At 36.9% G+C, this 24739-nt stretch overlaps 3 protein-coding genes across 3 annotated transcripts; 1 reads left to right on the top strand and 2 right to left on the bottom strand.

The window, feature by feature from the left end:
* Positions 1–7936: 7936 nt before the first annotated feature.
* On the bottom strand, positions 7937–8789 carry LOC131302772 (uncharacterized). The gene is made up of 2 exons (XM_058329573.1): positions 8074–8789; positions 7937–7940 (listed from the first exon to the last, which is right to left on the bottom strand). The coding sequence occupies exons 1-2, from the start codon at positions 8787–8789 to the stop codon at positions 7937–7939; spliced, it is 720 nt and encodes a 239-aa protein (XP_058185556.1).
* A 71-nt stretch (positions 8790–8860) lies between these two features.
* On the bottom strand, positions 8861–9985 carry LOC131302771 (uncharacterized). Its single transcript, XM_058329572.1, has one exon. The coding sequence runs from the start codon at positions 9983–9985 to the stop codon at positions 8861–8863; it is 1125 nt and encodes a 374-aa protein (XP_058185555.1).
* A 5223-nt stretch (positions 9986–15208) lies between these two features.
* On the top strand, positions 15209–18524 carry LOC131302276 (UDP-glucose 6-dehydrogenase 2). The gene is made up of 2 exons (XM_058328826.1): positions 15209–15339; positions 16796–18524. Exon 2 carries the CDS (start codon positions 16817–16819, stop codon positions 18257–18259), a length of 1443 nt encoding a protein of 480 aa, XP_058184809.1. The 5' UTR covers positions 15209–15339; positions 16796–16816; the 3' UTR covers positions 18260–18524.
* Positions 18525–24739: the final 6215 nt, after the last annotated feature.

Raw genomic sequence — 24739 nt, 5'->3', positions numbered from 1 at the left:
TCGATTCAATCATCTAACTTTTCATTATCCTGAAATTCGAATGAAAAGTTAAATGATTGAATCGAGCACCTATGAGTATTGGATTGAGCTGATTTTTCTCGAGGGCCCTTGAAAAAATATTTTACATTTAATGAACGGCTCGGATTATTTGTGTGGGACCCGTAGTGGGCCCCACAAAAAATCTGTGCACAAAATTTGTGCACTTTTGCTGTGTGTGTAGCATTGCTGTTTTGGTGTTGTCTAAATCATGAATAATGAAAATCAATGGAGAAAAAATTCATTATCATAGTGGCGTCTCATACACGTGTTGCGTCTTTCCAGCGTGAAAGCGAAACCCGTTGTCAGACAGGCCGTTTGTTTACTATTGACTCATTCCCAACCCGAGCAAACCATCATTTGTAAAGAAACAAAGCTTAAACCAGGTCTCGGATAGTGCCGTACATATTGATATCTTCCTAAGCTAAAAAGCTTTTAATTATAATCAAATGGGTTGCAAAGTTTTTTCTTCTTCTTCTTGTTGTGGTATTTGACCCCAAAGTTAATTTGGGTTGCTTTGCAGTTCAATTTGTTAATGTAGATTTACAATAATCCTCATTAAGCATATACTTGTAATTAGGGTAGTATAATGCATTGCGATGAACCCATTAATGATACACAATCGACATTCTCAACTCTGCGAGTTATTTATCAAATTATTTGGGGTCATATCTGTTTCGTCCAATATATTTACTTGTTATTGATGATAGGCTTGTATAAGAGAAACGAAATAAATTACAAAGGACTTTGCTTCAGGGGACTGCAGCCTCATGTTGGGCTCATTTTCGGTCGGGCTCTTCTCGAGCACGGAAAAATGAGCAGAACCGTTCGCTTTATAAGTCATGTCAAGAACATCGATACATAAGAAAAATTATGTTGATCAGATATTGGTGCATATGATTTCGGGATCTATTTATCTTGAAAAAAGTCACTTCGACACACAAAATTCGAACCCATTTATTCCATTTGGCTCAAGATAAATGGACCTCAAAATCATATCTACATATATTTGACCGACATTAGTTTTTGCACGTACTGATACTCTTGATATATCATCATCTAAATGATGAACGGTTTCGATTATCTTTGCGTGCTCAATAAGAGCCCAAGAAGCGGCCAACTTGAGGGGACCGAAGGAAAGCCAAGTCCATTTGACGGCCCACGACGTGTTTTGATAATTAATACTCGTTAAGGACAAGCTAAGAACATTTGTTAATACTGAAAATATCCTTAGCGGGTATTAATTATCAAAATACGTCATTGGCCGTCATTTCCCATTACAAAAACAGTAATGATAAGCCTGCAGATTGAGGTTTGAGTTGGGAACCCGAAGCTAGGCTCAAATTATCAACCCAATCCGAGCCCTATGATTACCGAAAGTCCAAATTAACGGAAATGTTTATTGGACGGTTTAGTTTCGATTTTTGAAAACTTAACGGGCCGGGTTTTTAAAAAAAAAAATATTCGGGAAATGATAGGCCGGTCCCATTTTTTGATTGGAGTTCCATGCCAACTCTTTTTTGTCATGCTATCCTCTCAAGACCATTTTTAAAGATGCTTTTATTATTTTACCCTTGTTACTTTTTCCACCTACAGAATTCACGCCCCAAAGAATTCACACTCTTATGCAGAATTCACACCATTTTGTAGAATTCACACCCCAAAATAGATCTACAAATTAACACATTTGCGGAATTCCCCTCCCAAAATTCATATATCTTTTCAGAATTCACATCCCTTTGCATAATTTACACTCCTTTTTAGAATTCACACCCTTTGCAAAATTCACACCCCCATAATTCACACCACTTTGCTAAATTTATACCCCATCTGGACAATTCACACCCCCAAATTTCACACCAAAAAATGTAAAAAACCTACACACATGCAAAATTCACACCCACCTGCACAATTTACATCTTTAAATAAAGAATTCACACCCAAAACAAAAAACTAATGTGAATACAGAGTTTCAAAGCTTAGAAATTGTGTTTATTTTGAATAAAACCTATGCATGCTTACAAACAGATCGGAGAACGTGGGATAAAAAGAAATACAACAAAAATAGAGAGAGAGAGAGAGAGAGAGGTGATCTCCTTTGAACTCTTGCAATAATTTTGCTCCTCAAATGACATCATCGTCTCGGAGCAAGGAGAGAAGTGATCTTCACCATGTCTGCACTACTCTTAAGCCTACCTCGCAACGATTCTACACCCGAACGACTCTTTCCAGATCTAATCGAGCTTGAAAACTCTACCTCGCAGAAAGAGGCTTAAAAGGCGGCGCTCTTTGACCGGTAGAGGTCCCACTGACGCAGAAGGCCGTGGAGAGTTCTATGTCTACGACGGTGACAACGGCGCTGGTTCGTTTGGCTAGGGTGGCAGGGCCGGCGGCGGGCAGTGGAATTTAGAAGATCGGAATATGTAGATCGACGACCCGACAAAGCAAAGGATGAGGCAAGATTGAGTGGAGGAGACGATGTGGTGGAGGTTGATTGTGGGGGTGATCGAAGGTGGAGGTGGGGTTGTGAGAAGAAGACGACAAAAAGCGGCGAGTTTGTACTAAACTGAACCAATCAACCCTATTTTAGTCTAAATGAGGGTATTTTTGGTAGTTTACATAAAACGGGGCTTATGCGGAACAGGTTTGACACGTGGTGGGGTTGGACAGATAGAATGTGACGAAATAGAGCTAGCCAGTAAGAACCCCAAAAATATTCAAACTTGACTTGTTTATCAACCGACAGACTCAAAATGATCTCACAAGACTTGAAAACCAAGTCTATCACACATTATAAGCTCGCCGAAAAGAGTATAGAAGTTGTCCAATATTTGTATTTGAACTCTTAACAAGCTAGCTTCAAAAGTATGTTCGGATTTAGTCTGTTTACCTAAGAAGCTCATCTCAATCAAATTTAGGTCATCCACAGCGGTATAATCAAAAGTCAATTGTTGTTAAAGTTAACAATATTGGTGTAAAAGATGGCTCACAATGGTATAATCAAACTTAGCAACATCCTTAGAAATAATCAAATTTTCGGCTTTGGATAACCAAAACTAGCAACCTTTTTCAATAATCAAAATTTGTGAACCCCACACCACATAAGTTAATTGGTTCCAAAATTTGTATACACGGGTGTCTTAACTAGTATTTTCTTCTTATCTTATTCGCTTGCTCTATATCTTCTTCACTTCACCACAAACTGCTTCTCTTTCTTTCCCTCCAAAAGTGAAGCTCATATGTCTCGATCATCTACAATCCAACCCATCATTGCCGGATTAAGGTATTTCACTCTTCTTTCCCGTTTCTATTTTGTTCTTTTTTCATTCCTCCCTCTATAGTTGAGTACATGAAGAACTTTGCATTCTTTTCCAAATTCAAGAACACATCTGAATTTTTATTTTTTTTTGGGAAGATTAAGAGAGTGATAAATTTGTGATATTAGTTTGGTTAGATAAGCTACAGGAATAGGAAGAAAAAAAAAGTTTCGGTGTTGTTTTGATAAATAACACCATATATTCGATATATTTTTGCCCAAAAAAAACGTAATGGAGGAAAGAGAATTGCGAGAGAGAGAGAGAGAGAGAGAGAGAGAGATTGTAATGGACCCCTTATTTTGGTTATAAACTAGAAGTGACCATTGTGAACCTCATTATTGTTAAGCTTAACAATCTCTTAAGTGAATAATCAAAAGCTGATGTGTCAATTTTTGGTTATCCATTTTTTATAATACCACTGTGGATGACCAAACAAGTCAAATATGAGTTGAGGTTTTTTTTTTCACTGAATATGAGTTGAGTTCAAGCAGTCATTTTAAAGGTACTAGTAAAATTGCACGTACTACGCACGTGAATGATTTTGAGAATTTTAATATTAAAGGTGAAGTGAACAACGTAAGTTTTTCCTTTATATGCTTCATTCTTCTTTTATTATTTTTTGCAGGGACGCTTTCGTAATTTTTAACTCCAAACATTCTCATTTAACTTGTGTACAATGACTTGCACTGTGCCAAAACCTTCTTCTTGGTATTCATTATCTAAAAGATGACAAAGAAAACAATGCGTCATTCTTTTTCTTTGTGGGTGTATTGGAATGAAATAAGATAAACTCAAAGAAGTTCTCTAAAATTTCTTTAAAGGAATGACAATCCTTTTCAAAAGTGTATCTTAGTAGACTGTGCCCATCTTTCTCTCCCGCAGAATATAGCTGATAGTGCAATTCCTTTTTCTATTTTTTCTTTGTTTTCTATTGATCTTGAAAGTGTTACAGAGGGTTTGAAAGGATAGAACAATGGAAGCATTCAAGCATTGCTAAGAAAGGTGCATCCAAACTATATTAGCATCCACTCTCCTGCCAATCATATGCCTTTCTATCACAAAGAAAGGTTGGCAAGAAGCTAACAGAGGGTGGAAAGAAAGCTACAAATGTACCAAGTCATTGAGAATGGCAAATAGAAGAAAAAATAGGCAAATCCCAAATTACAATGCATAGAATCAAGTTCCCTCAATACTTTGCAACCTGTGAATCATGTCTTCCATCGAGTAGAGTAGAATTTTTCTTGACCCAGTTTACCACTCTAAGATCACCCCATATCAGTTGAGTCACCTCAAACAAGAGCTCCTTCCTAGTTTTCCAAACAAACCAAATGATAGCAAGAGGAATGGCATCCCAAATTGCCTTTATAAGTGTGCTTGACCTTCTATTGAGTTCCCCTCCTCTCCAACATCCAAACAAAACTGAAATTGAATCAGGAGAAGCCCATGAGCATCCCCACTATTTCAACCAATCTGTCCACAAAATCCTTCATCTTCCGATTGTTACCACAGAGTCTGCAAAATGAGTCATGATTGTCTTCAATAATACCCATTCTAGATAATAGTTACAGAGGAAAGATCATCTGTAGTTGTTCTCCATACCATTGCATCTCTGCTACAAGTTGAGTACATGGCCCATTAGTCAAAAGATGGTTTAGCCTTTGGAGTTCTTCTTCTTCCCATGCAAACAAACATGTTCCAAAAAGGAAGTTCCAAATTCCATCATCACCTCTCCTTTTATATGTGACATAGATTTTCATCTTCGGTTAGGACCAAAGTATATAATCTTGGGACATTTGATTTGAGACTTTCATTTTCAAACCAAACGTTTTGCCAAGAAGAAATTTCCTTTCCTTTTCCCACCTTTAAGCTCGCATTTCTAACAAAAATTGCTAAAATGAGTAGGATTTTTTTTCCACGTGTACAATATCCTTCCATGTCTTTGGCATGGTTTCTTTACATTCTTCCTCCAGCGACTTATGAGGGGAATTCGCAAGAGCTCTACACTTTATCAAGTTAGCTGCTACTTCTGAATAAGCTTCAATCTGCAGATGAGGAAATAATTGAACGTCTAGCAGCCTCTCTCGTTCCTAAAGACATCTCCAAGCCTAGGCAGCCTCAGGTTACCTTGCAAACTGCTACAAGTGTTTTATCTCAACTTGCCTTGCCTAGAAATTTCCAACAAACATGTAAATAGATAAGGTTTTGTCTGGATTTTCTTTGTTTAAGTCTTAGTTTTGTGCTTAGAGCTCAAGTCACTATCTAGATTGTCAAAAACTTTTATTTTCTACTCAACCATAACTTTCATAAAATATTAACACAAAACATTCCAAGGCTTCCCTCCAATTAGGAGGTGTGTGTAACTTCTTGTGATTGAAAAGAAACAAATCCCTCCAATTCTGGTTTAATATCCCATGCACCAGAGACGGAGAAAAGTTAGTCCAAATGTCACTACTCAAAGCACCAATCAAAAAATAAATGGTGCCCATCCTCTACATGCATATGGCATCTAGAACACGAACTATCCTGATTCCTGACACATATTTCTAACGGCATGCTGAAGCTAAGTGAGGATTTTACCACGTAAACAAGTCTAAACAAGCCCTTATACTTTCGAGGATATTTGAGCTCCCATAAACAACTCCAATTCTGGAGTAGATCCGTGATCAATAGCTCTGCTGAGAATCAATAAAGAAAACAAAAAGAAGGAACCAAGAAAAGAAAGGAATTATATTGTATGCTATTCTCAGTCACTATGAATAAACTGTAGGGGAAATCAACGAAAAAAAGGCGCTGAATGAGAGAGGTATAGAACTCCAGGGCCTCTTGCATCCAAGTGATGAGGGAATCAACGAACAAAAGGCAGTTTATTTTAACCAAAAGGCACGTTTCAAAAATTTTAATAATTACAAAGTGCCCAACATAGGCCCCTTGATGTCTATATCCAACAATTGTAACATTCAAAAAGGGGACTAAACAAATAGAAAGATATCATCCAGGGTGAGATTTTCCAACGTAGCTAACGCATCAGTAGCAATGTTAATCTCACTTGTAACCAAAAAACTTCACTCTGTGGAACTTAAATTCAGCAGATGAAGGCTATATATCCTCCCAGAGGTCAAGCGATTCGGTAATCTCTTGCTGGTGCTGGTGAATTTGTAACTACTGAGTTGTTTTAATCGTGGTTTTGTTCGTATTGAGTTCTATGTTGAGATATTAGGAAATCATTATTTTCTAATCAGGTAGGAACTTCTTGATTAATTTGTTTAGTGAGTAGTTAAGGAATTTGTCAACTCTATCTTTCTTCTCAATATTAAAAAGTTTCTAACAATGACAATAAACCTAGTATTTATACGCTAACCACAATGCCCATTTTTTATTTATTTTGCCACATGTGAGAAGAGCTTACATTGCATTACCTCAATTCGAACCCAATCCATAACGAATGGTCTCAATCTCCACTCCATAGAAGTTGAACCCACAATCTTACCGCACTAAGTGCAACTATGCAACCATTGGGCCAACTGTCTCGGTTCAACAAAACACACAAATTTCCTTCGGTGATGGTGTATAAGAGAAACGAAATTTGCAATTTGTTATATATATAAGATAAGAAATCCAGAATGATCGCAATTTAGAAGTCAAAAATAAGAATATGAAATACCTGTTTGGGATCTCGTAGAAGATTGAAGACAACCAAGTTTCAATCGTCCACGATTACTCCCGTCCCTCTCTTACGATATACAGAGAGCCAAATCCTATTGTGGCGGCCGAGTTGTTGGACCAAGCGATAGAGGAATCGAAATTTGAGTCATGCCGATCTATTTCTCTTAAGCAACATTGGCTCCTACCGAACCCACGCAATTGTTAGAAGCTGTGTTCAGCCCATTTGGTGGCCGAAGCCTCAACCGCAAAGATGGATAAGATGTCCATCATGATTCATGACGGGCAAGAAGAAGGTGGCAAGGGAGAGAGAATGCCACAAAGATACTGGAGACGAAGAGATGAAGAGGCGAAGAGGCGGAGGATTTGCATAGGAGAGATGATGATGAAACCCTAGAGAGAGGGATTGAGGGACTACTCGCGAGTTCAAGATCGAAATCACCAAGCGGTTTCTTTCCCAGTCAACAGCGACATAGAGAATGGGAGGAAACGCTTAACGACAATTCGAAAGAATAAGTAAGAGAAAGAGTCTTTGCAAACAGTCGTTTCTGTTGGAGCCATTGTGTTGTGTCGGTTGGTAAGAGGCAGAGGATGGGACAGGTATTAGTTGTAAGCGTTCGGGTCATTTTAGGAAAGCAAAAAATAGAAAACATCTTTGTACATTTAAAAGAAGTAGTATAGATAGTTACAACCACTCTGTTTGGTTTAACATTCAGAGAGTTACTTTTAACTCTCGGCACAATTTTCAATAAATCTTTCTCTCTATATCTTTCCACTCATTACCAGTGCCGGCCCCGACATTTGGGTTGCCTAAACCCGACCTCAAGCTTGGTTGCCCACTTAGTATTAAGTATAAAAAAAATATTCATACAAGGAAAAAAAAACTTACAATAACAATAACAAAACAAGATTATATTGTGCCTTTAGCTTCAATTACATCAAAAATTCAAAATCAAAATGAAACCCGATTATTGTGCTTTATGATTAGCACAATCTGATTCAAAGAAAACAACTTCTCCTTGCATTTTTTAAAGCAAATTCTTCAATTAAATCATCGTACTCTAATTTATCCAAGTACTCATTTTCAATTGAGATCATAGCTAATCCACTTAATCTCTCTTGTGCCATGGTAGTCCGAAGATATGTTTTTATCAACTTCAACTTTGAAAAGCTCCTCTCCGCAGAAGCAACTGTGACCGGAATAGTCAACAAAATTCGATAAGCAACCCAAACCATTTGGAAACCGCCATCTTTCCAATAAGACTTTATAAAATCAAGGATGTCGATCGATTTTGTTACTTCTCTCGGCAATATTATTTTCAAATGTCTAAGCTCTTGGAATAACTCCTTCCCATAAATATCACCACGTTGTTTGTATTCCAAGAAACTTTCTAGTTTAGTACAATGCTCCATCAATTGGTCTTCACTAACACTCTTGAATTTTGCGTTAAACAAAAATCCAAAGATTGAGTCATAAAGTTCAAATTGCTTAAACCGGTCATTAAGTGATGCAAGAGCTTGATCTATGATGAGGAGGAAATAAGAAGTTCTAAAACGCTCTTCCGGAGATTGACTTCCATGGGCATCATCTACGACATCCTCATCAAATTGCTTCTTTCTTTGAACAACTCTTTTTTTTGCAAAAACCGGTTCAAAACCAACATCATGAGCAAGTTCTTTGGCTTCCTTCATCAAGTCTTCAAAACCATCTTCTCTAAGCTCTTCAAAGAATAAAATCAACTCTTTTATCCTTGTAATTGCATCTTCAATATCCATCTCTTCTCGTTGAAGAATTTTGCTAACTTGATTAACTTTGTCTAAGATTTTGTACCAAATACATAAGCTAATCAAGAACTCAAATCCTCCAAAGCATTCTTGCACAAGCCTTTAGCTTCCGAAAACACAATATCTTCTTTAGAAACATTTGCAATTTTGATCAATGCATCTCTTAATTCCGGTGCTTGATTTCTTATTGCTCTAACACTCTCAACATGACTTTCCCAACGAGTAACTGACAATGCCTTTGGTGTCAAACCCTTCACATATGCTCTAAGAATATCCCACCGTTGTGGTGAACCCGAAAACAAAGTATAAACTTTTTGCACATATCCAAAAAAGTCTCTTGCTTTCGCACTAGATTTTGCCATATCACATAGTGCAAGGTTTAAGCTATGACAACCACATGGAATATAGAATGCTTTGGAATTTACATCAAGTAGCCTTTTTTGTACATCTTGATTTTTACCTTTCATATTTGAGCCATTGTCATAACCTTGTCCTCTTATATCATCAATGTTGAGTTTGAGATCAACCAAAGCTCCTTCAAGTCGCTTGAAAAGCCCAAGCCCCGACGTGTCTTGAACCTTAATAAACCCAAGAAAGAATTCCTCCACCTTGACTTTACTTTCATCCTCAACATTCACACATCTTATAACAATCGACATTTGTTCATCATGACTAAGATCCGGAGTACAATCAAGGATAACCGAAAAGTACTTTGCTTTAAAAATCTTCTTCAAGATTTTATCTTTAATCTCTTTTGCCAACAAGCTTATCAATTCATTTTGAATTTTGTGGCTAAAATAATGATTTTGAATCTCTTTATCTACCACACGTCGAAGGTGCTCTTGCATAATAGGATCAAATTCCGCAACAAATTCAATAAGTTGACAAAAAAGTCCATTATTCTTCTCATAAATCTTCTCATTAGTTCCACGGAATGGCAAACTATTTCGAGAAAGAGTCTTCACAACCCCAATTATTCGAACTAGTATCATCTTCCAACGAACTCTCTCTTTGTCGATTAGATCTTCCATTTTCTTGTCAATTGTTGCTTTTTGTTGAAGCCCCTTTTGCAAGTCCACCCACCTCACGACATTGGAGATATGTTCTACATTCCTTTCATGGTCTCTAAGCTTTGTAGGAAGGTTATGCCAATCACTAGTTCCCTCTCCGGCCAAACTAGTTGTCATTGTTTTATGCTTGAATAACTTGCAACAAAAACAAAAGACCTTGTTCAACTCATTTGAATACACAAGCCACTTCCTTTCTTGCTTCTCACCATTTGGAAGATCACAAATGTACAGATGGGAAGAAAAGTGTCTCCCACGAGTACCTTCTTTTGGAAATGCATCATTCTCTCTTACAATCTTAATAGGACCTCATAGAACTAACATTATCCTCTTCGAATCATTAATGCTTCCCCACAATCCCGGATCATAGTTCACATCAACATCTTTCTCAAGGTCAAGGATACTTTCATGTTCTTCATTCCCTACATTTTCATTCATAGGAGTAGGGCCTTCATTATGCCCCTCTCTAGATTCTTCATGTGGTACATCAACATCTTCACTCATAGGTTCCTCATGAACGTCCCCCGTATTTGCGCCACTAGCTTCTTCATTAACACCTTTATCTCTAAGATTATCATTCACATCATCCTCCCCAAATTCTTCATCACTTTCTTCTTCAACTTGACTTGAAAGAAGAGATTTTTGTTTTTTCGCATTAAATAGGCTAGATATTGAACCCACTAGTGATTTTTCCATTACATCTTTTCGCTGCCTCACTTTTCTATTTTGAGACCCAGATTTTTGTTTGCGCACTCTTACTCTATTCTTGTCATTCTCAATCTTCGTCATAGTACCTACTACCTATATTAGTACACGTCACCAATAAAAACCCAACACAAGTAATCTATCTTTACAAATCCTACTAATTACTAAATCAATCAACTATAAGATAATAAAAAAAAAAAAAGCAGTCACATTTCATATTTATGCTCTGAATTTATTGTGCATAAATAGGTATGAAAAAAAAAAACAGTCACAATCCCCTATGAATTTATTATACATTTATGCTCTACTACCACTTTTATATTAATTTATTATGCATTTATGCTCCACTCCTCCTCCACTAACCAATTCAATCGAATAAAGAAAAGATTCAAATGAAGAAAGAAGTGCACTCACTAATTACTATTGTCTATTGTCGTTACTACCAAGGCGAGAAAGAGAAACAAAAATCCCAGTCCCTTGCATCTGTTCTTGCCTCTTGCAATTTGCAAACGAAGACTTCGATCAGCGTCGGCAACTCGGCGTTGAACTGTTGGAAAAGATCAGGAATTGAAGGACAATAGATTCAATGGAAGACTTATTTGATCTTTTCAGGGTATTTCTTTCTTCTTCAAAGTTAGGTTTTCTTTTTTCTTCAAAGTTAGGTTTAGACACATATGGAAAATTTGGGGGCAAATGCCCTTCTGATTCCTGTTCCGTTTCCTTCTCTCTTTTTTCTTTTTATCTGTTATATGCCCTTCTAATTTGACTTATTAATTTTTTCCCTCCTAATTTTTTTTTTATCTCCTATTTACCCCAGGCATAGAAAACCTTTTGTTTGCCCTCATAATTTTCCCAAGTATCATAATTTTTTTGAAGTGGGTGGAAACTATACATCTTTACAATTTTTTTTTGAATTTGTAAATTTTTTTTGGATTATGCCCCTAAATTTTTTTCCGTTGGATTTCAAATTTATATATATATATATATATATATATATACAATTTTTTTTTTTTTGGTTGCCCCTTGCCGGGGGGTTGCCCGAGCCGGCGGGCTTGCGGGGCTTACCCCCGGCCGGCCCTGCTCATTACCATTCCAACTCTCAAAAATAACTTTCTAAATTGTTAACCAAACAAAACAGATCGTTAAGAGTAAGTAACTAAGTCGAGGACAAGTCTTCGTATAGTTATTGTAAAAGTATAGTTACAACATCGTCAAGAATTAGGTAACTAAGTCGAGGACAAGTCTTTGTAGTGGTGACACTTGACTCGGGATTGGCCCTATATATGAGAGCATCTCAAATTGTATGCACATTTCTGTCGAAACTCACATCATCATTGTTTGACGTATTTTTTATGGAAGCGAATGTTTGTGAACTTGTATGCACTAGCTTAGTTTCGTGATCTTCTTGTTGTACTAACTGCACACGGTATGTGTGTTTATTACTAAAATTTTATAAATTATAATGCATTTCTTGCCATTCTTCCTCTCAAAAAAGGTCCAATATATTTAATTTCATGAGGTCAATTATTCACAGGTGCTAAACTGCATGTGTACTTTTTCAGCTGTTGAACTTGTGGGCATACTTATGAAGACATCATTCCACAGGCCCTTTTCGATTGCCCTTTTTTCAGTCTTCCAAACATGGCTTGGATCTTACTCAACAAGCTTTTTGAGCACTAAGCAAGTCATTCTTTGTTTTGAAGTTTCCATCCGTACTCAATAGAAATGTTTACCACTATAATCTCCAACTAATATTTTCTTATGAAATGCTTGTCATTGACTTAAATAGCACATGGCCTGGTCACACCTAGAGTAGCTTTGTTGTAATTGCAAGTTTTTAATCATGTCAACTAATAATTAGTCGCAAGTGGAGTGGAGTTAATTAGTCGCAAATGGAGTGGAGTGAAGTGCAGTTTATACCTTCCTTATACTCTCATGCACATGGGCAGGGTTCTATTCCCGTAAGCACTTATCCCCCTCCCTAAGTTCCCTAGGACTAAGATAGAGTAAATTAGGTTTAACGAATGACAAAAAAAAAAACCTACTCCATAATAATTAGTCACTATATGGCCAAGAAGATGATTAAGTGAATTACAATGGCAAATTAGTCCTTATGAAACTTTGCTTAAAATTTTAATGGCGTTCTTGGCTAATGAACAATGAGATTGGTTCCCGAATTCGATTGTCCATAGGGCCAGATACCAAGTTATCAAATAATTTAGTTTATTAGATGAACAATAAGACTAGCACTTATAGGCAACTACTAAAACATTTTCAACACAACAACAACAACAACAAAAAAAGGGTAACCACGTAAAGAAAAAGTCTAAATTTTTGGTTGTGGTAATTTATCTTTGACTTACTTATTGCGATTTAGAAAAAAAACATACAGTCTCTTATGGTAACATTCATAGATCTTAATTTGAATTTAACGTGAAATCATACTAGTTCAATTTTGGATGGACATAATTTTAGAGGAGGAATTCAATTCCCAAGTCTATTACTAGATTTATGAGATTTGCAACTCTGTGCATATGAAGATCTAATTATATCTCCAGTCTTTCCCGTTTATATTTCCATCGATCGGGAATTTCATGAGCATTGCTACGGTGGTTGTTTGACCCTATATTTGCACTAATTTTTATTTTCCTACATACGTAACATGATGTGACTCATTCGATTTTTTTTTTTTATTCATGGTCATTTGTTTGTTATACCATCAATCAACACCATCCAACTAAAGATGTGAAATGTGACATAACACAGCACTTAAAAATCCGCTGACCTAAAAGCATTTTTGTATTAAAATGAAAACTAAAAGAAGTGGGTGAGATCATCTGATGAGGTTTTACATCTCTTTTTTGATGAGATTTTACACAAAAAGATAAAAAAAAAAAAAAATCATTTGATGCGATGAACTCTTATGTGGTGCAAAATAGGATCCACTATATAAGATAACCTGAGTCGTGTTGTTAATCATCCTGAAGCTCAATGAATCATCTATTCAACAACTCAGTCCAATGAACAACGCACATTTATGAAAAGGGGTTGCGTGTTCACATGAGGGATTTTCACCAGAACTTAAGGATTTACTCTGTTTTAAATTTCCAGGTTTGAAACCTTCCAAGCGCAACAAAGCATTTGGAATAAGTCTATATAGGACTTTAGCCTGTTTTTAATTTGGCTCCACGCTAGTAAATGGTGGAATTTGATTGAAAGATCGAAGTGAGCATAAGGTGACTAAAATCCTGAGTTAAAAAAGAAGGGAATTAATTCTTCACAATATTTCAGCCTCATTTGGCTTTATAAGCCACTTAGGGTTTTTTTTTTTTTTTTTTTGTCTTTATTAAACTTTTTTTTTTGCATTTGTTAGTTTCACTTCAAATTTTTGTGTATTATTAGTTCGTCTTGACGAGAAGAATCGAAAAAGTAAAAATTATGATCCAAACTCAATTTTTTTTTTTAAAAAAAAGAGACAAGATTAAGCAAAGAAGATAGATTTTTTTTGCTTATTTTTGTATTGATTCAATTTTTTTTTCCGAGTCCTATCATCGAAACAAATCAATGATCTTAAAAAAATTTGATGCGAAATTAATAATTCATGTGAAAAAATACTACTCTCTCCGTCCCAATTTAACAGCTTTTTTGAGATTCGTGTCACTTTTTAATTGATTATATTTTTTTAACTTACAATATTTTATGTAATTTTAAAAATATTGTATTATAAAACTAATCGAGATTTATCAAATACTAAGATTTATATCATATATAAAATTTATTACCAATTTAAAATATAACTAATTTTTTAATCGATTAGAATAGAACGAGAAATTATTAAATTGAGAGGAAGTAGTAATAAACAAGTGAAGCCAAACCAGGCTGATTCGCACCACAAACAATGGGTGGACCACGATATCCCGCCGGTCGTCACGTTTAGGCACCGTCAACGAAGGGACCGAGATCGTGCATACGTCTCAAACATTAAAAACGCGTAGAATATATACCCTCAATACGGCCCATGCCTAGAATTCTAGGAGAATTTTTTGTGCTGAGAGGCTATTACGTGGACCCGGGGACCCTGCCGAGCGGCACCCCTGCCAAGCAGGTGCCGAGCGGCCAATCCAGCCATTCATCTCGGAATCAACGGCCCGGATCGAAACATCTTTTTCCTTTTCCTTTCTTTTTTTTTAAATCCGTTCGGTACCTTTACATCTGGACCGTCCAAAACACTTTTGGACGGCCGAGATGTGCTCGGCACCCCTGCCAAGCACCCCTGCTTGGCAGGGTCTCCAGGTCGCTATTTTTTACGTGGTGGTATTCATTGGCGGTTTTAGTTGTTCAAATGCGTTTTGGACGATTCAAATTTATGCCCTCTCTTTTTCTCCCTTCACACGATCATTCTCTCTTTTAAAATTAAATTATCTAAAACACATTTGGACAGTTGGAATCGTCGACGGGGTACATGTGCCCGCCTGGCGCCCAAAAACTTCTCGAGTTCTACACTTTCTTTTTTCACTATTTTTTACGTTTTCCTCAATTTACCCTTGCTGTTGGCCCGCCAATTATAGGTGCCGGTGGTGCGTTGAGCTTTCCACATCCAGATAACTCCTGGGGTAAAAACGTCTTTCGCGGGGTAGATCTAGGACGCACAACGGGTATATAAACACTTTTCCTGCCCTTTTTATTCCATAGTTAGTTGGTCTCCCCTCTCTCTCTCACACACGAGCTCATAAGCATACTCTCTCTCTCTTGATCTTCCAAAGGAGGAGGTAAGTTTCCATTTCCATTTTCCAACTTCGATCTGCAATTTATTCCACAGAATCGTAATGGTCGTTTACGGACATCAATCCTTATACACGCACGCACTTATTTATGTATCTTCTGATTCGAAGATTCAAACACGTTATTAGTACGTATTTGGTGAATTACGGAGATGGTTTTGATTCGATCATTTTTACATTGACGTATTGGTTTTTTTAAGTTTCGAGGAGTTGTGTGCGATTGGGAAAACGACGGATCGTTTGTGTATGTGTGTTATTTTTTCAGTTAGGATCTTCTTCAGATCTGTTGACATTTCTGTAGTTTAGTGCTTGATCTGCAATTCTGTAGGTGTCCTGAAGATTTTAGCCCCATTTAAAGTGTTAGTGTTCGTCAATCACAAAACAGCCTTGGATCAAGTGTTGTCTTGTTAGCTTGTTCAAGAAAATAAAGCGTTGCCTTGTTAGATCTGATCGAATGAGAGAATTCGTTGGGAGTTTTGGGAAAGGTTGTGTCTTTTGGTCCAATTCTGGTATTGTGAAATCTTTACACCAAAATTTGTGTCGATCTGAGTACTAGGACCAAGGTGTTATAACGGTATTGTGACATGTCACGGTAGCATTTGCGGTGTAACGGTATCGGAAGTATCAGATGATACATCACAGATATCTTTAGTGAATTTGCAAAATCATTTTTGCCGGAAAAAAAATTTGAGTGCTTACTTGGCCGTAACGGCTATAAACCTGTCTGTGAATCGGAAAAGGACCACTACGTAATGGGAATTGGCCGACATGCATGTGATTTTTTCCATTTCACCGGTATATGTATATCGTGGTGTAACAGCATTGGAATGCTCAAAAACTGTTACATATTGTAGCGGTTGATACTTAAAACCTTGGCTAGGACTCAAAACAGAAGCTGTATTGTTTTGTAGTGGAACTAATAGGACTATTGTTAGTTATCCAAAAAGCCTCACGTTTTTTGTTGTGTGTTTCATTATTCTTATGTGAAGTGGATCCTAATTTAACAAGTACATGTTTCATTGTGATCAACAAGTTATATGCAAATTTTGTGAATGCATTTCATGCCTTTGTCCATTTCATTCCCTGCCCTTGTATGTCAGTCGTCAATGAGTATATTAGTAATTAATATGAGCATGCTTTCAGAGTACATAAACATTATATGTATGGGGAAAGGCTTTGCCATGCTCAACGAACGAGCTAGTGATTTATAGGACGTTAGGATTGACCCTACTATTATCTACAAATAGTGGAGATAAATATGTGAATAAGTAAAAGAAGGTAATTTCAGAAGTCAATGAGAAAAAAATATTCTTACAGATGGATTAGTCGTTTGTCTCCAACACGTGATTTGTGATCTGACTATGTCCTCATGGAGTGAATTTGTTATATGTTGTTGTAACTGTAGTTGGGCTTGAACTATACTTATTTTAATTTCTTTGTTCAGGTTCTATACTAGAGAAGGAAAATGGTGAAGATTTGCTGCATTGGAGCTGGTTATGTTGGGGGCCCTACCATGGCAGTCATAGCGCTCAAGTGCCCAGACATTGAAGTGGCCGTAGTTGACATTTCTGTGCCTCGGATCACAGCCTGGAACAGTGATCAGCTCCCCATATACGAGCCAGGTCTTGATGATGTGGTGAAGCAGTGTCGAGGGAAGAACCTCTTCTTCAGCACTGATGTTGAGAAACATGTATGCGAAGCTGACATAGTATTCGTTTCTGTCAATACGCCAACCAAGACCAGGGGCCTTGGAGCAGGCAAAGCTGCAGATCTCACATACTGGGAGAGCGCGGCTCGCATGATTGCTGACGTGTCGAAATCCGATAAGATTGTTGTTGAGAAATCGACAGTCCCTGTCAAAACAGCTGAGGCAATAGAGAAAATTCTGACCCACAACAGCAAGGGAATTAAGTTTCAGATCCTCTCGAACCCAGAGTTCCTTGCTGAGGGTACTGCAATTGAAGATCTTTTTGGACCTGACCGTGTTCTCATTGGAGGAAGGGAAACCCCAGATGGCCAAAAGGCAATCCAAGCATTGAAGGCTGTTTATGCTCACTGGGTCCCAGAGGACCGCATCATCTGCACCAATCTATGGTCTGCAGAGCTATCTAAGCTCGCTGCCAATGCTTTCTTGGCCCAGAGGATCTCATCCGTTAATGCCATGTCAGCTCTTTGTGAGGCAACCGGAGCGGATGTGACAGAGGTGTCATATGCTGTGGGTAAGGACACTAGGATCGGGCCCAAGTTCTTGAATTCTAGTGTCGGTTTCGGTGGCTCTTGCTTCCAAAAGGATATCTTGAACCTTGTTTATATTTGCGAGTGCAACGGCCTTCCGGAAGTCGCGGAATATTGGAAACAAGTGATCAAGATCAACGACTATCAGAAAAGCCGCTTTGTGAACCGTGTTGTTGCCTCTATGTTCAACACTGTCTCAAACAAGAAGATTGCCATTATGGGTTTCGCATTCAAGAAGGATACAGGTGACACCAGAGAGACCCCTGCCATAGATGTGTGCAAGGGGCTATTGGGTGACAAGGCCCGACTGAGCATATATGATCCTCAAGTCACAGAGGATCAAATCCAGAGGGATCTCACAATGAACAAGTTCGACTGGGACCACCCTCTTCACCTTCAACCGATGAGCCCCACCACCGTGAAGCAAGTCAGCGTGGTTTGGGACGCCTATGAGGCAACAAAGGATGCTCATGGAATTTGCATTCTCACAGAGTGGGACGAGTTCAAGACTCTTGATTATCAGAAGATATACGATAACATGCAGAAACCTGCTTTTGTTTTCGATGGGAGGAACATCGTGAACGCAGAGAAGCTGAGAGAAATCGGGTTCATCGTGTACGCGATCGGTAAGCCTTTGGATGCTTGGCTCAAGGACATGCCAGCTGTGGCCTAGAGGAAAATACGCTCTCTGATCAAATGGGTTTGTGTCAAATCAATAACTATAGTCTCAATTCAAGCAGTATGATTCTTTACTAGTATTTTTTTTTCGCCCCGAGTTCTCCTTTTCCCTGTTGGAGATTTATTGGTACTTCCATTTATCCTGTGTTGTTTTTTCCTCCTTACAACGCATTCAGAGATACTGGTTGCTGTCTGTTACCTGTTTTGTAATAGAACCTGATTTGTTCTTCATCTTATTTTATTTGCTACAAAATTTCACACATAGCATTGTTTCCTCTCTCTCTCTTTTCTGTTTATGAGATGATTGAGAACCTGAGGGCTGAGGTTGATGGAATGCAGGAAAAAGTGGGGTATAGTGGGCTGTAAATGCTATTTTGTTTCTGAAATCAGTAAGGGAAATGGAAGAGATTGGCAATATGAGATTTTTATTTTTATTTTTTGAACTTGAACTCAAGTTCCAGCTAGGACCATTGATGGAAAAATCGAGTTTAGACAAGGTTCCACAAATACAGTACGAGCTAGCTTGAGCCCAAGCAATCTTCATTCATGTTAGTTGGCTCGTTTGCAGCCCTAGGATGCCTTTGGTCTTGGTGAGGAAGGGAAGTTGCACCAAGTTGTCCTTGGTGACTGCATGATCATAGAGGTAAAATTTGCAGCTAGAACATAGATGTGTTTGGACCCATCCGATATGCATGGCTGCATCTTGTGGAGTCCATGCAGTACATGCGCATCGACTATGTTGCAGGTCTATGTCCGTAATTGAGAAACAAATGTCTAGATACAAATGTGTTCGGAGTCATGCGATGCGTGTGTTCAAATCTGTCACCATAACATTGTTCTTCGCAGTTATTTTTTGTCTTTGTAAAAGGTTGGGACAAGGCATCATCAAGGTTGGGACAAAGTACGATCACAAGTGCTATTTTTACAACACGTATCTGAGTTATCAAGTCATTTACGGACTTCAAAAAAGTTAAATTTGGTTAACTGTTAGTTAAATTTTTGACCACATAAGTACAAAATAATATTTAAAACATATTATATTATAGCATTAATAAAGCTGGTTTCGTGGAACCTAAGACAATAAATAATGCAACATTACATACTACATCTTTATTTGTGTATTACAAAAAAAGTTAATTTAGTTAATTGTTAGTTGAATTTTGATCGTCTCACATGAAGTGAAACTTGTGGGATCCACAATAATGAATAATGTTGGAGTATTACATATCAGAGAACACGAACACGACCGCAAGATATAATTAGCATTTAAAGAATAGGGGTCCGTGGGAACCACGATATCAAAAAGTAATAACAGGTTTAATATATAAAACAATACTAGAATCCAAAATACTTTTCATTTAATCGAATGAACTTGAAAAAGTATAGTAATCCAATTACTGATGGATGAAATTGGCAGCGCAAATTGAATTTAAATATTACTATATATGTGAGCTAATTTGATGGGAATTTGATGGGAAAAAAGGTAAAAATGTGATCACGGAGGCGACCGACGATGCTGAGTGAGAATAGTAATTGTTTTGCTATGAAAGATGATATTATTGACGGTATTGATTTTGAAGGAATGGCTATGGTGTTATTGGCAATGTTGGTGGTGGTTGCAGGGTCTAATTTCTTTTGTTCCGAAAATTTCTGTGCCTCTGTGCTAAGGGATTTTTCAATCGTTGGATTGTGTAACTTTTTGTTTTTTTTTTTATGTTTTAAATCCAACAACCGAAAAACCTCTTAGCATAGAGGATCCTGTCTCGGTGATTGCACGTGATGTAAGAGAGATCTTTAAACCCGTTTTCACTAATAAAAAATACTAAAAACTTAACGCATTTTACCATATCATTTTCACTAACAAAAAAGTTTCAACATTTTACCATCTTGTTTCCACTAAGAAAAAAGTTTCTGTCAACGAAAAAAAAAAATTGCTACAGTAACTCTACTCACAAACCTATCAATTTATTCACTATCGGAAACAACTTGACATTATTTAACAATTTATTCACTACCGGAAACACGTAACAACTTCTCTACCACAAATAAAAATCTACAAAATTTTCACTACCGAAAACACCCCCTGAGTCTGTTGACACAGACTTATTTCACACAGATTTTTGTGTGGGGCTCACTCCGGGTTTCACACAAATAATTCGATCCGTTCATTAAATATAAAACATTTTTTAAGGGCTCCCGCAAAAAATCAGCTCAATCCGATACCTATAGTTACTTGATCTAATTATCTAATTTTTCATTATCTTGAATTCCGAATGAAAAGTTAGATAATTAAATCGAGCACCTATAATAAGTATTGGATTTAGCTGATTTTTCGCAGGACATCTTAAAAAAATGTTTTACATTTAATGAACAACTCGAATTTTTGTGTGGGATCCGAGGTGGGCCCCAAACAAAAAATTGTGCACGATCTGTGCAATTATCTGTGTGAATAACACAGTTGTTTAAAAAAATTATCTTTTCCTCTTGATCTCTTAATAGAGCGACCGATCGATGGAGATGAAAAAGAAAACACATACTACAATAATTAGTAGTCCAAATCAGTAAATTTTAAAGTAATGTTCTACCAATTTTGTAGGCATTATAATAATTCGTCGATGATCCAAATTCTGATTGATATTTGCGTAGCACGTGTCCCACTCTAATTTTCTACAGTACTAAAATATCGGAGCTAGATTTTTTACCAGACACTTCTTTGACATTAGTACCTTAGCAACAAATTGAATAGCTCGTATAATTTGTATAGAACTCGAGGTGGGTCCTACATAATTTAGTGTACACATTTTGATATATCCATAGAATGCTTCAATTAATCGGAACTAATCCCAAGTTTTACCTTTACAAATATGGTCAAATTTTGGATATGATCCCTCACTCTTTTTTTAATCTGTTGGAGTTAGCACAGTTGGCTACCATTGTACACTTGCTCGCGGGAGATCGAGGGACACCCATTGTCAAAAGCAAAAGATTAATTATTTATCGTCTGCGAGGTTAGTTGTTTTCGTAATAGGCTATACTTTCTATAATTGTATGTTTATATCCCGTTTGATGTAATTCTATTTGTACTACTTTATCGTTTCTAATTATAAAAAAAAACTCGGTTATCAAAAAATAAAAATAAAAAATCTCACTTTTTCCCTCAATGCCCTTTAAAATATGCACATTTTTCACCCTGCATATTATTGCATTTGCTCCCAATTGGAAAATTGACGGTCCAAAGGGAATGGAGTGGCACTTTGAGTTGAAATAATTAGTTGTCCAAATCAGTTTTAGCACGTGTCCGAAGCTAATGATCCAAATTCTGATTGATATTTAGCACTTGCGTAGCACGTGTCGCAAGCTAATTTTTTGCAGCATTAAAATACCGAGGTTAGATTTTTTACCAGACACTTCTTTGACATTAGTGCCTTAGCAGCAAATTGAACAGCTCGTATAATTTGTATACAACTTGGGGTGGGTGGTGGATCCTACACAATTTGGTGTACACATTCTCGTGTACTCATAAAATGCTTCAATAAATCGGAACTAATACTTTTTTTTTTTAATCGGCTGGAGTTAGCATAGTTTGCCACCATTGTACACTTGCTTGTGGGAGATCGAGGGACACCCCTTGTCAAAAGCAAAAGATTAATTGTTTTTTGTTTGCGAGGTTATTTGTTTTTAGGGGTGTTTACGGTAGTGATTAACTTATGTAGAATAATTTAAAACGGATGTACAAACCATTACACAATAAAACAGATGTACTCAAATAACGAACAAAAACAAGCGTAGAGGAAGACTGCTCCCATGGACAAACCACCATGACCGGAGCGACCGCCCCGACAGGCCCAATGCCGAGACTAGACCTCCCTTCACCCTCGATCTGCCGTTGACGGCCCAGAGAAAAGAGAAACGCGGGCGAGACCAACTGGAGCTGATACGAAGACCCCCAACAGAGACCACACTATTGCCACTGCCCAAAAATCGCCATAACACCACCGCAATAGCTGCCGACCACAGCCACCCTCAAAACTGGCCAACATTGGAACCTAAAAAGCTTATTGTGCCCACCACCCAACCGTCAGACCTGGGGGAAACGCAGACCAGCACAGGCCAAATCTAGGAGGACCTAGATCGAAAGACCATCGGACTGACAATCGGGAAAAAAAACGAAAACAAACAAATGGAAAATCCCACCCCGAACTGTACACCTTATTACCTCGACGCTGGCCCCGAGCAGAACAGATCTAGAATCGCCGAGTGGGACATCGGACTGTGGAGCACCACCGGTCGCCGGACAGAGCTGCCAGAAGGGGGAACCACGCCGGCCCAACACCACAAGCGCCCCAAACTGGGAGCACAGGAAGCCCAACACAATTTGGAATACACATTTTCGTGTACCCATAAAATGCTTCAATAAATCAGAACTAATACTTCTTCTTTTTAAAATCGGTTGGAGTTAGTATAGTTTGCCACCATTGTACACTTGCTTATGGGAGATCGAGGGACAACCATTGTCAAAAGCAAAAGATTAATTGTTTCTTGTGTGCGAGGTTATTTGTTTTCGGGGGTATTTACGTTAGTGATTAACTTATGCAGAATAATTTTTTGGTTCAAACTTGTTCAATTTTTTTTTGGCATTTGTTAGTTTTACGCCAATTTTTGGGAAATATGAGTGAGTAAGGATGAGAAGAATCGAAAAAATAAAAAATTATGACTTTTATACAAGTATTTTGGGAAATATCCAAAGAAAAACTTAAAAAGTCAATTTTTGGATTTTTTCTGGGATATTTCTCAAAATATTTGTGTAAAAGTCAATTTTTTACTTTTCCGATTCCTCTCGACCTTACTCAACATCCTATACTTTCAAGTATAATTGTATGCTTATATCCCGTTTGATGTAATTTTACTTGTACTATTCTACCATTTCTAATTAAAAAATTTTGGTTTTTAAAAAATAAAAATAAAAAATCTCACTTTTTCCCTCAATGCCCTTTAAAATATGCACATTTTTCACCCTGCATATTATTGCATTTGCTCCCAATTGGAAAATTGACGGTCCAAAGGGAATGGAGTGGCACTTTGAGTTGAATACAAGCCTATATACTCATTTTTCTCTATTTAGTTTGTCGTTTACCTTAAATATCTTGTGAGTTTTGCTTGTCTACATACAAATCGCTACCGGTAAGTTAACGCTCCATTCTTTCTCACTTTTTTGTTTTTGTTTTTTTTTGGTATTTTTTTTGATTTTTTCGTCGTAATTTTTGAGACTAATCATTTGTCTCGACGAGAAGAATCAAAAAAGTATAAAAATATGGATCAATATTGACAAAGTTCATTTAAGTCGACACTTTAGGGAAAAATAAAATAGTTATTTGGTATTTTTTCTGTCTTTAGGAATTTTTTTTTTTTTTTTGCTTTCGGTCATAGTTTTAGTATTTTTTTACTTTTCGTAACTTTTTGTTGAACTTTTCGTCGTAATTTTTGGGGCTTATCATTTGTCTCTGCGAAGTAATTTGTTTTCTTAATAGGCTGTACTTTCTATAATTGTATGCTTATATCCCGTTTGATGTAATTCTACTTGTACTATTCTACCGTTTCTAATTAAAAAAAAAAAAAATCGGTTTTCAAAAAAAAAAAAAAAACTCACTTTTTCCCTCAATGCCCTTTTAAATATGCACGTTTTTCACCCTGCATATTATTGCATTTGCTCCCACTTGGAAAATTTGACGGTCCAAAGGGAATGGAGTGGCACTTTGAGTTGAATACAAGCATTACCCATTTTTCTCTATTTAGTTTGTCGTTTACATTAAATATCTTGTGAGTTTTGCTTGTCTACATACAAATCGCTACCGGTAAGGCTCCATTCTTCCGGCTTTTTTTGTTAAAATTTATTTATTTATTGTATTTTTTGTTGAGTTTTTCGTCGTCATTTTTGGAGCTAATCATTTGTCTCGACGAGAAGAATCATAAAAGTATAAAATATGGACCAATGTTAACAAAGTTCATTTAAGTCTAGGGAAAAAAAAAAGCTGTTTGGTATTTTTTTGTCTTTAGGAATTTTTTTTTGGCTTTTGGTCATAATTTTAGTATTTTTTTTGTTTTTCGTAACTTTTTGTTAAATTTTTCGTTATAACTTTTGGGGCTTATCATTTGTCTCAACGAGAAAAATCAGAAAAATATAAAAATATGGATCAATGTTGAAAAAAGTTCATATAAGACGACACTTTAAGAAAAAAATTTGTTTGGTATTTTTTTCGTCTTTAGTAAATTTTTTTATTTTTGATTATAATTTTTTATTTTTCAGAATCTCATCGAGATAGATAATTGATCCAAAAAATATGACGTAAACCTAATAAAAATTTAAAAAAGACCAACAAACACCCAAAACCAAAAAGATGAAAAATTACTACTAGGAAAGAATGGAGCCTAAAGTCAACACCTCCACGTGGACTTCAGTTGGGAGTATTCAAGTCAA

Source organism: Rhododendron vialii, chromosome 10a (assembly GCF_030253575.1).
Source record: "Rhododendron vialii isolate Sample 1 chromosome 10a, ASM3025357v1".
Lineage (NCBI taxonomy): Eukaryota > Viridiplantae > Streptophyta > Magnoliopsida > Ericales > Ericaceae > Rhododendron > Rhododendron vialii.
Note: the sequence above shows the minus strand (reverse complement) of the source record. Positions and strands in the feature narration are given on the sequence as shown.

Excerpts from the sequence above, each read along its gene's own strand:
- LOC131302772 (XM_058329573.1), bottom strand. The coding sequence starts at position 8,789 with ATGGATATTGAAGATGCAATTACAAGGATAAAAGAGTTGATTTTATTC.
- LOC131302771 (XM_058329572.1), bottom strand. The coding sequence starts at position 9,985 with ATGACAACTAGTTTGGCCGGAGAGGGAACTAGTGATTGGCATAACCTT.
- LOC131302276 (XM_058328826.1), top strand. The coding sequence starts at position 16,817 with ATGGTGAAGATTTGCTGCATTGGAGCTGGTTATGTTGGGGGCCCTACC.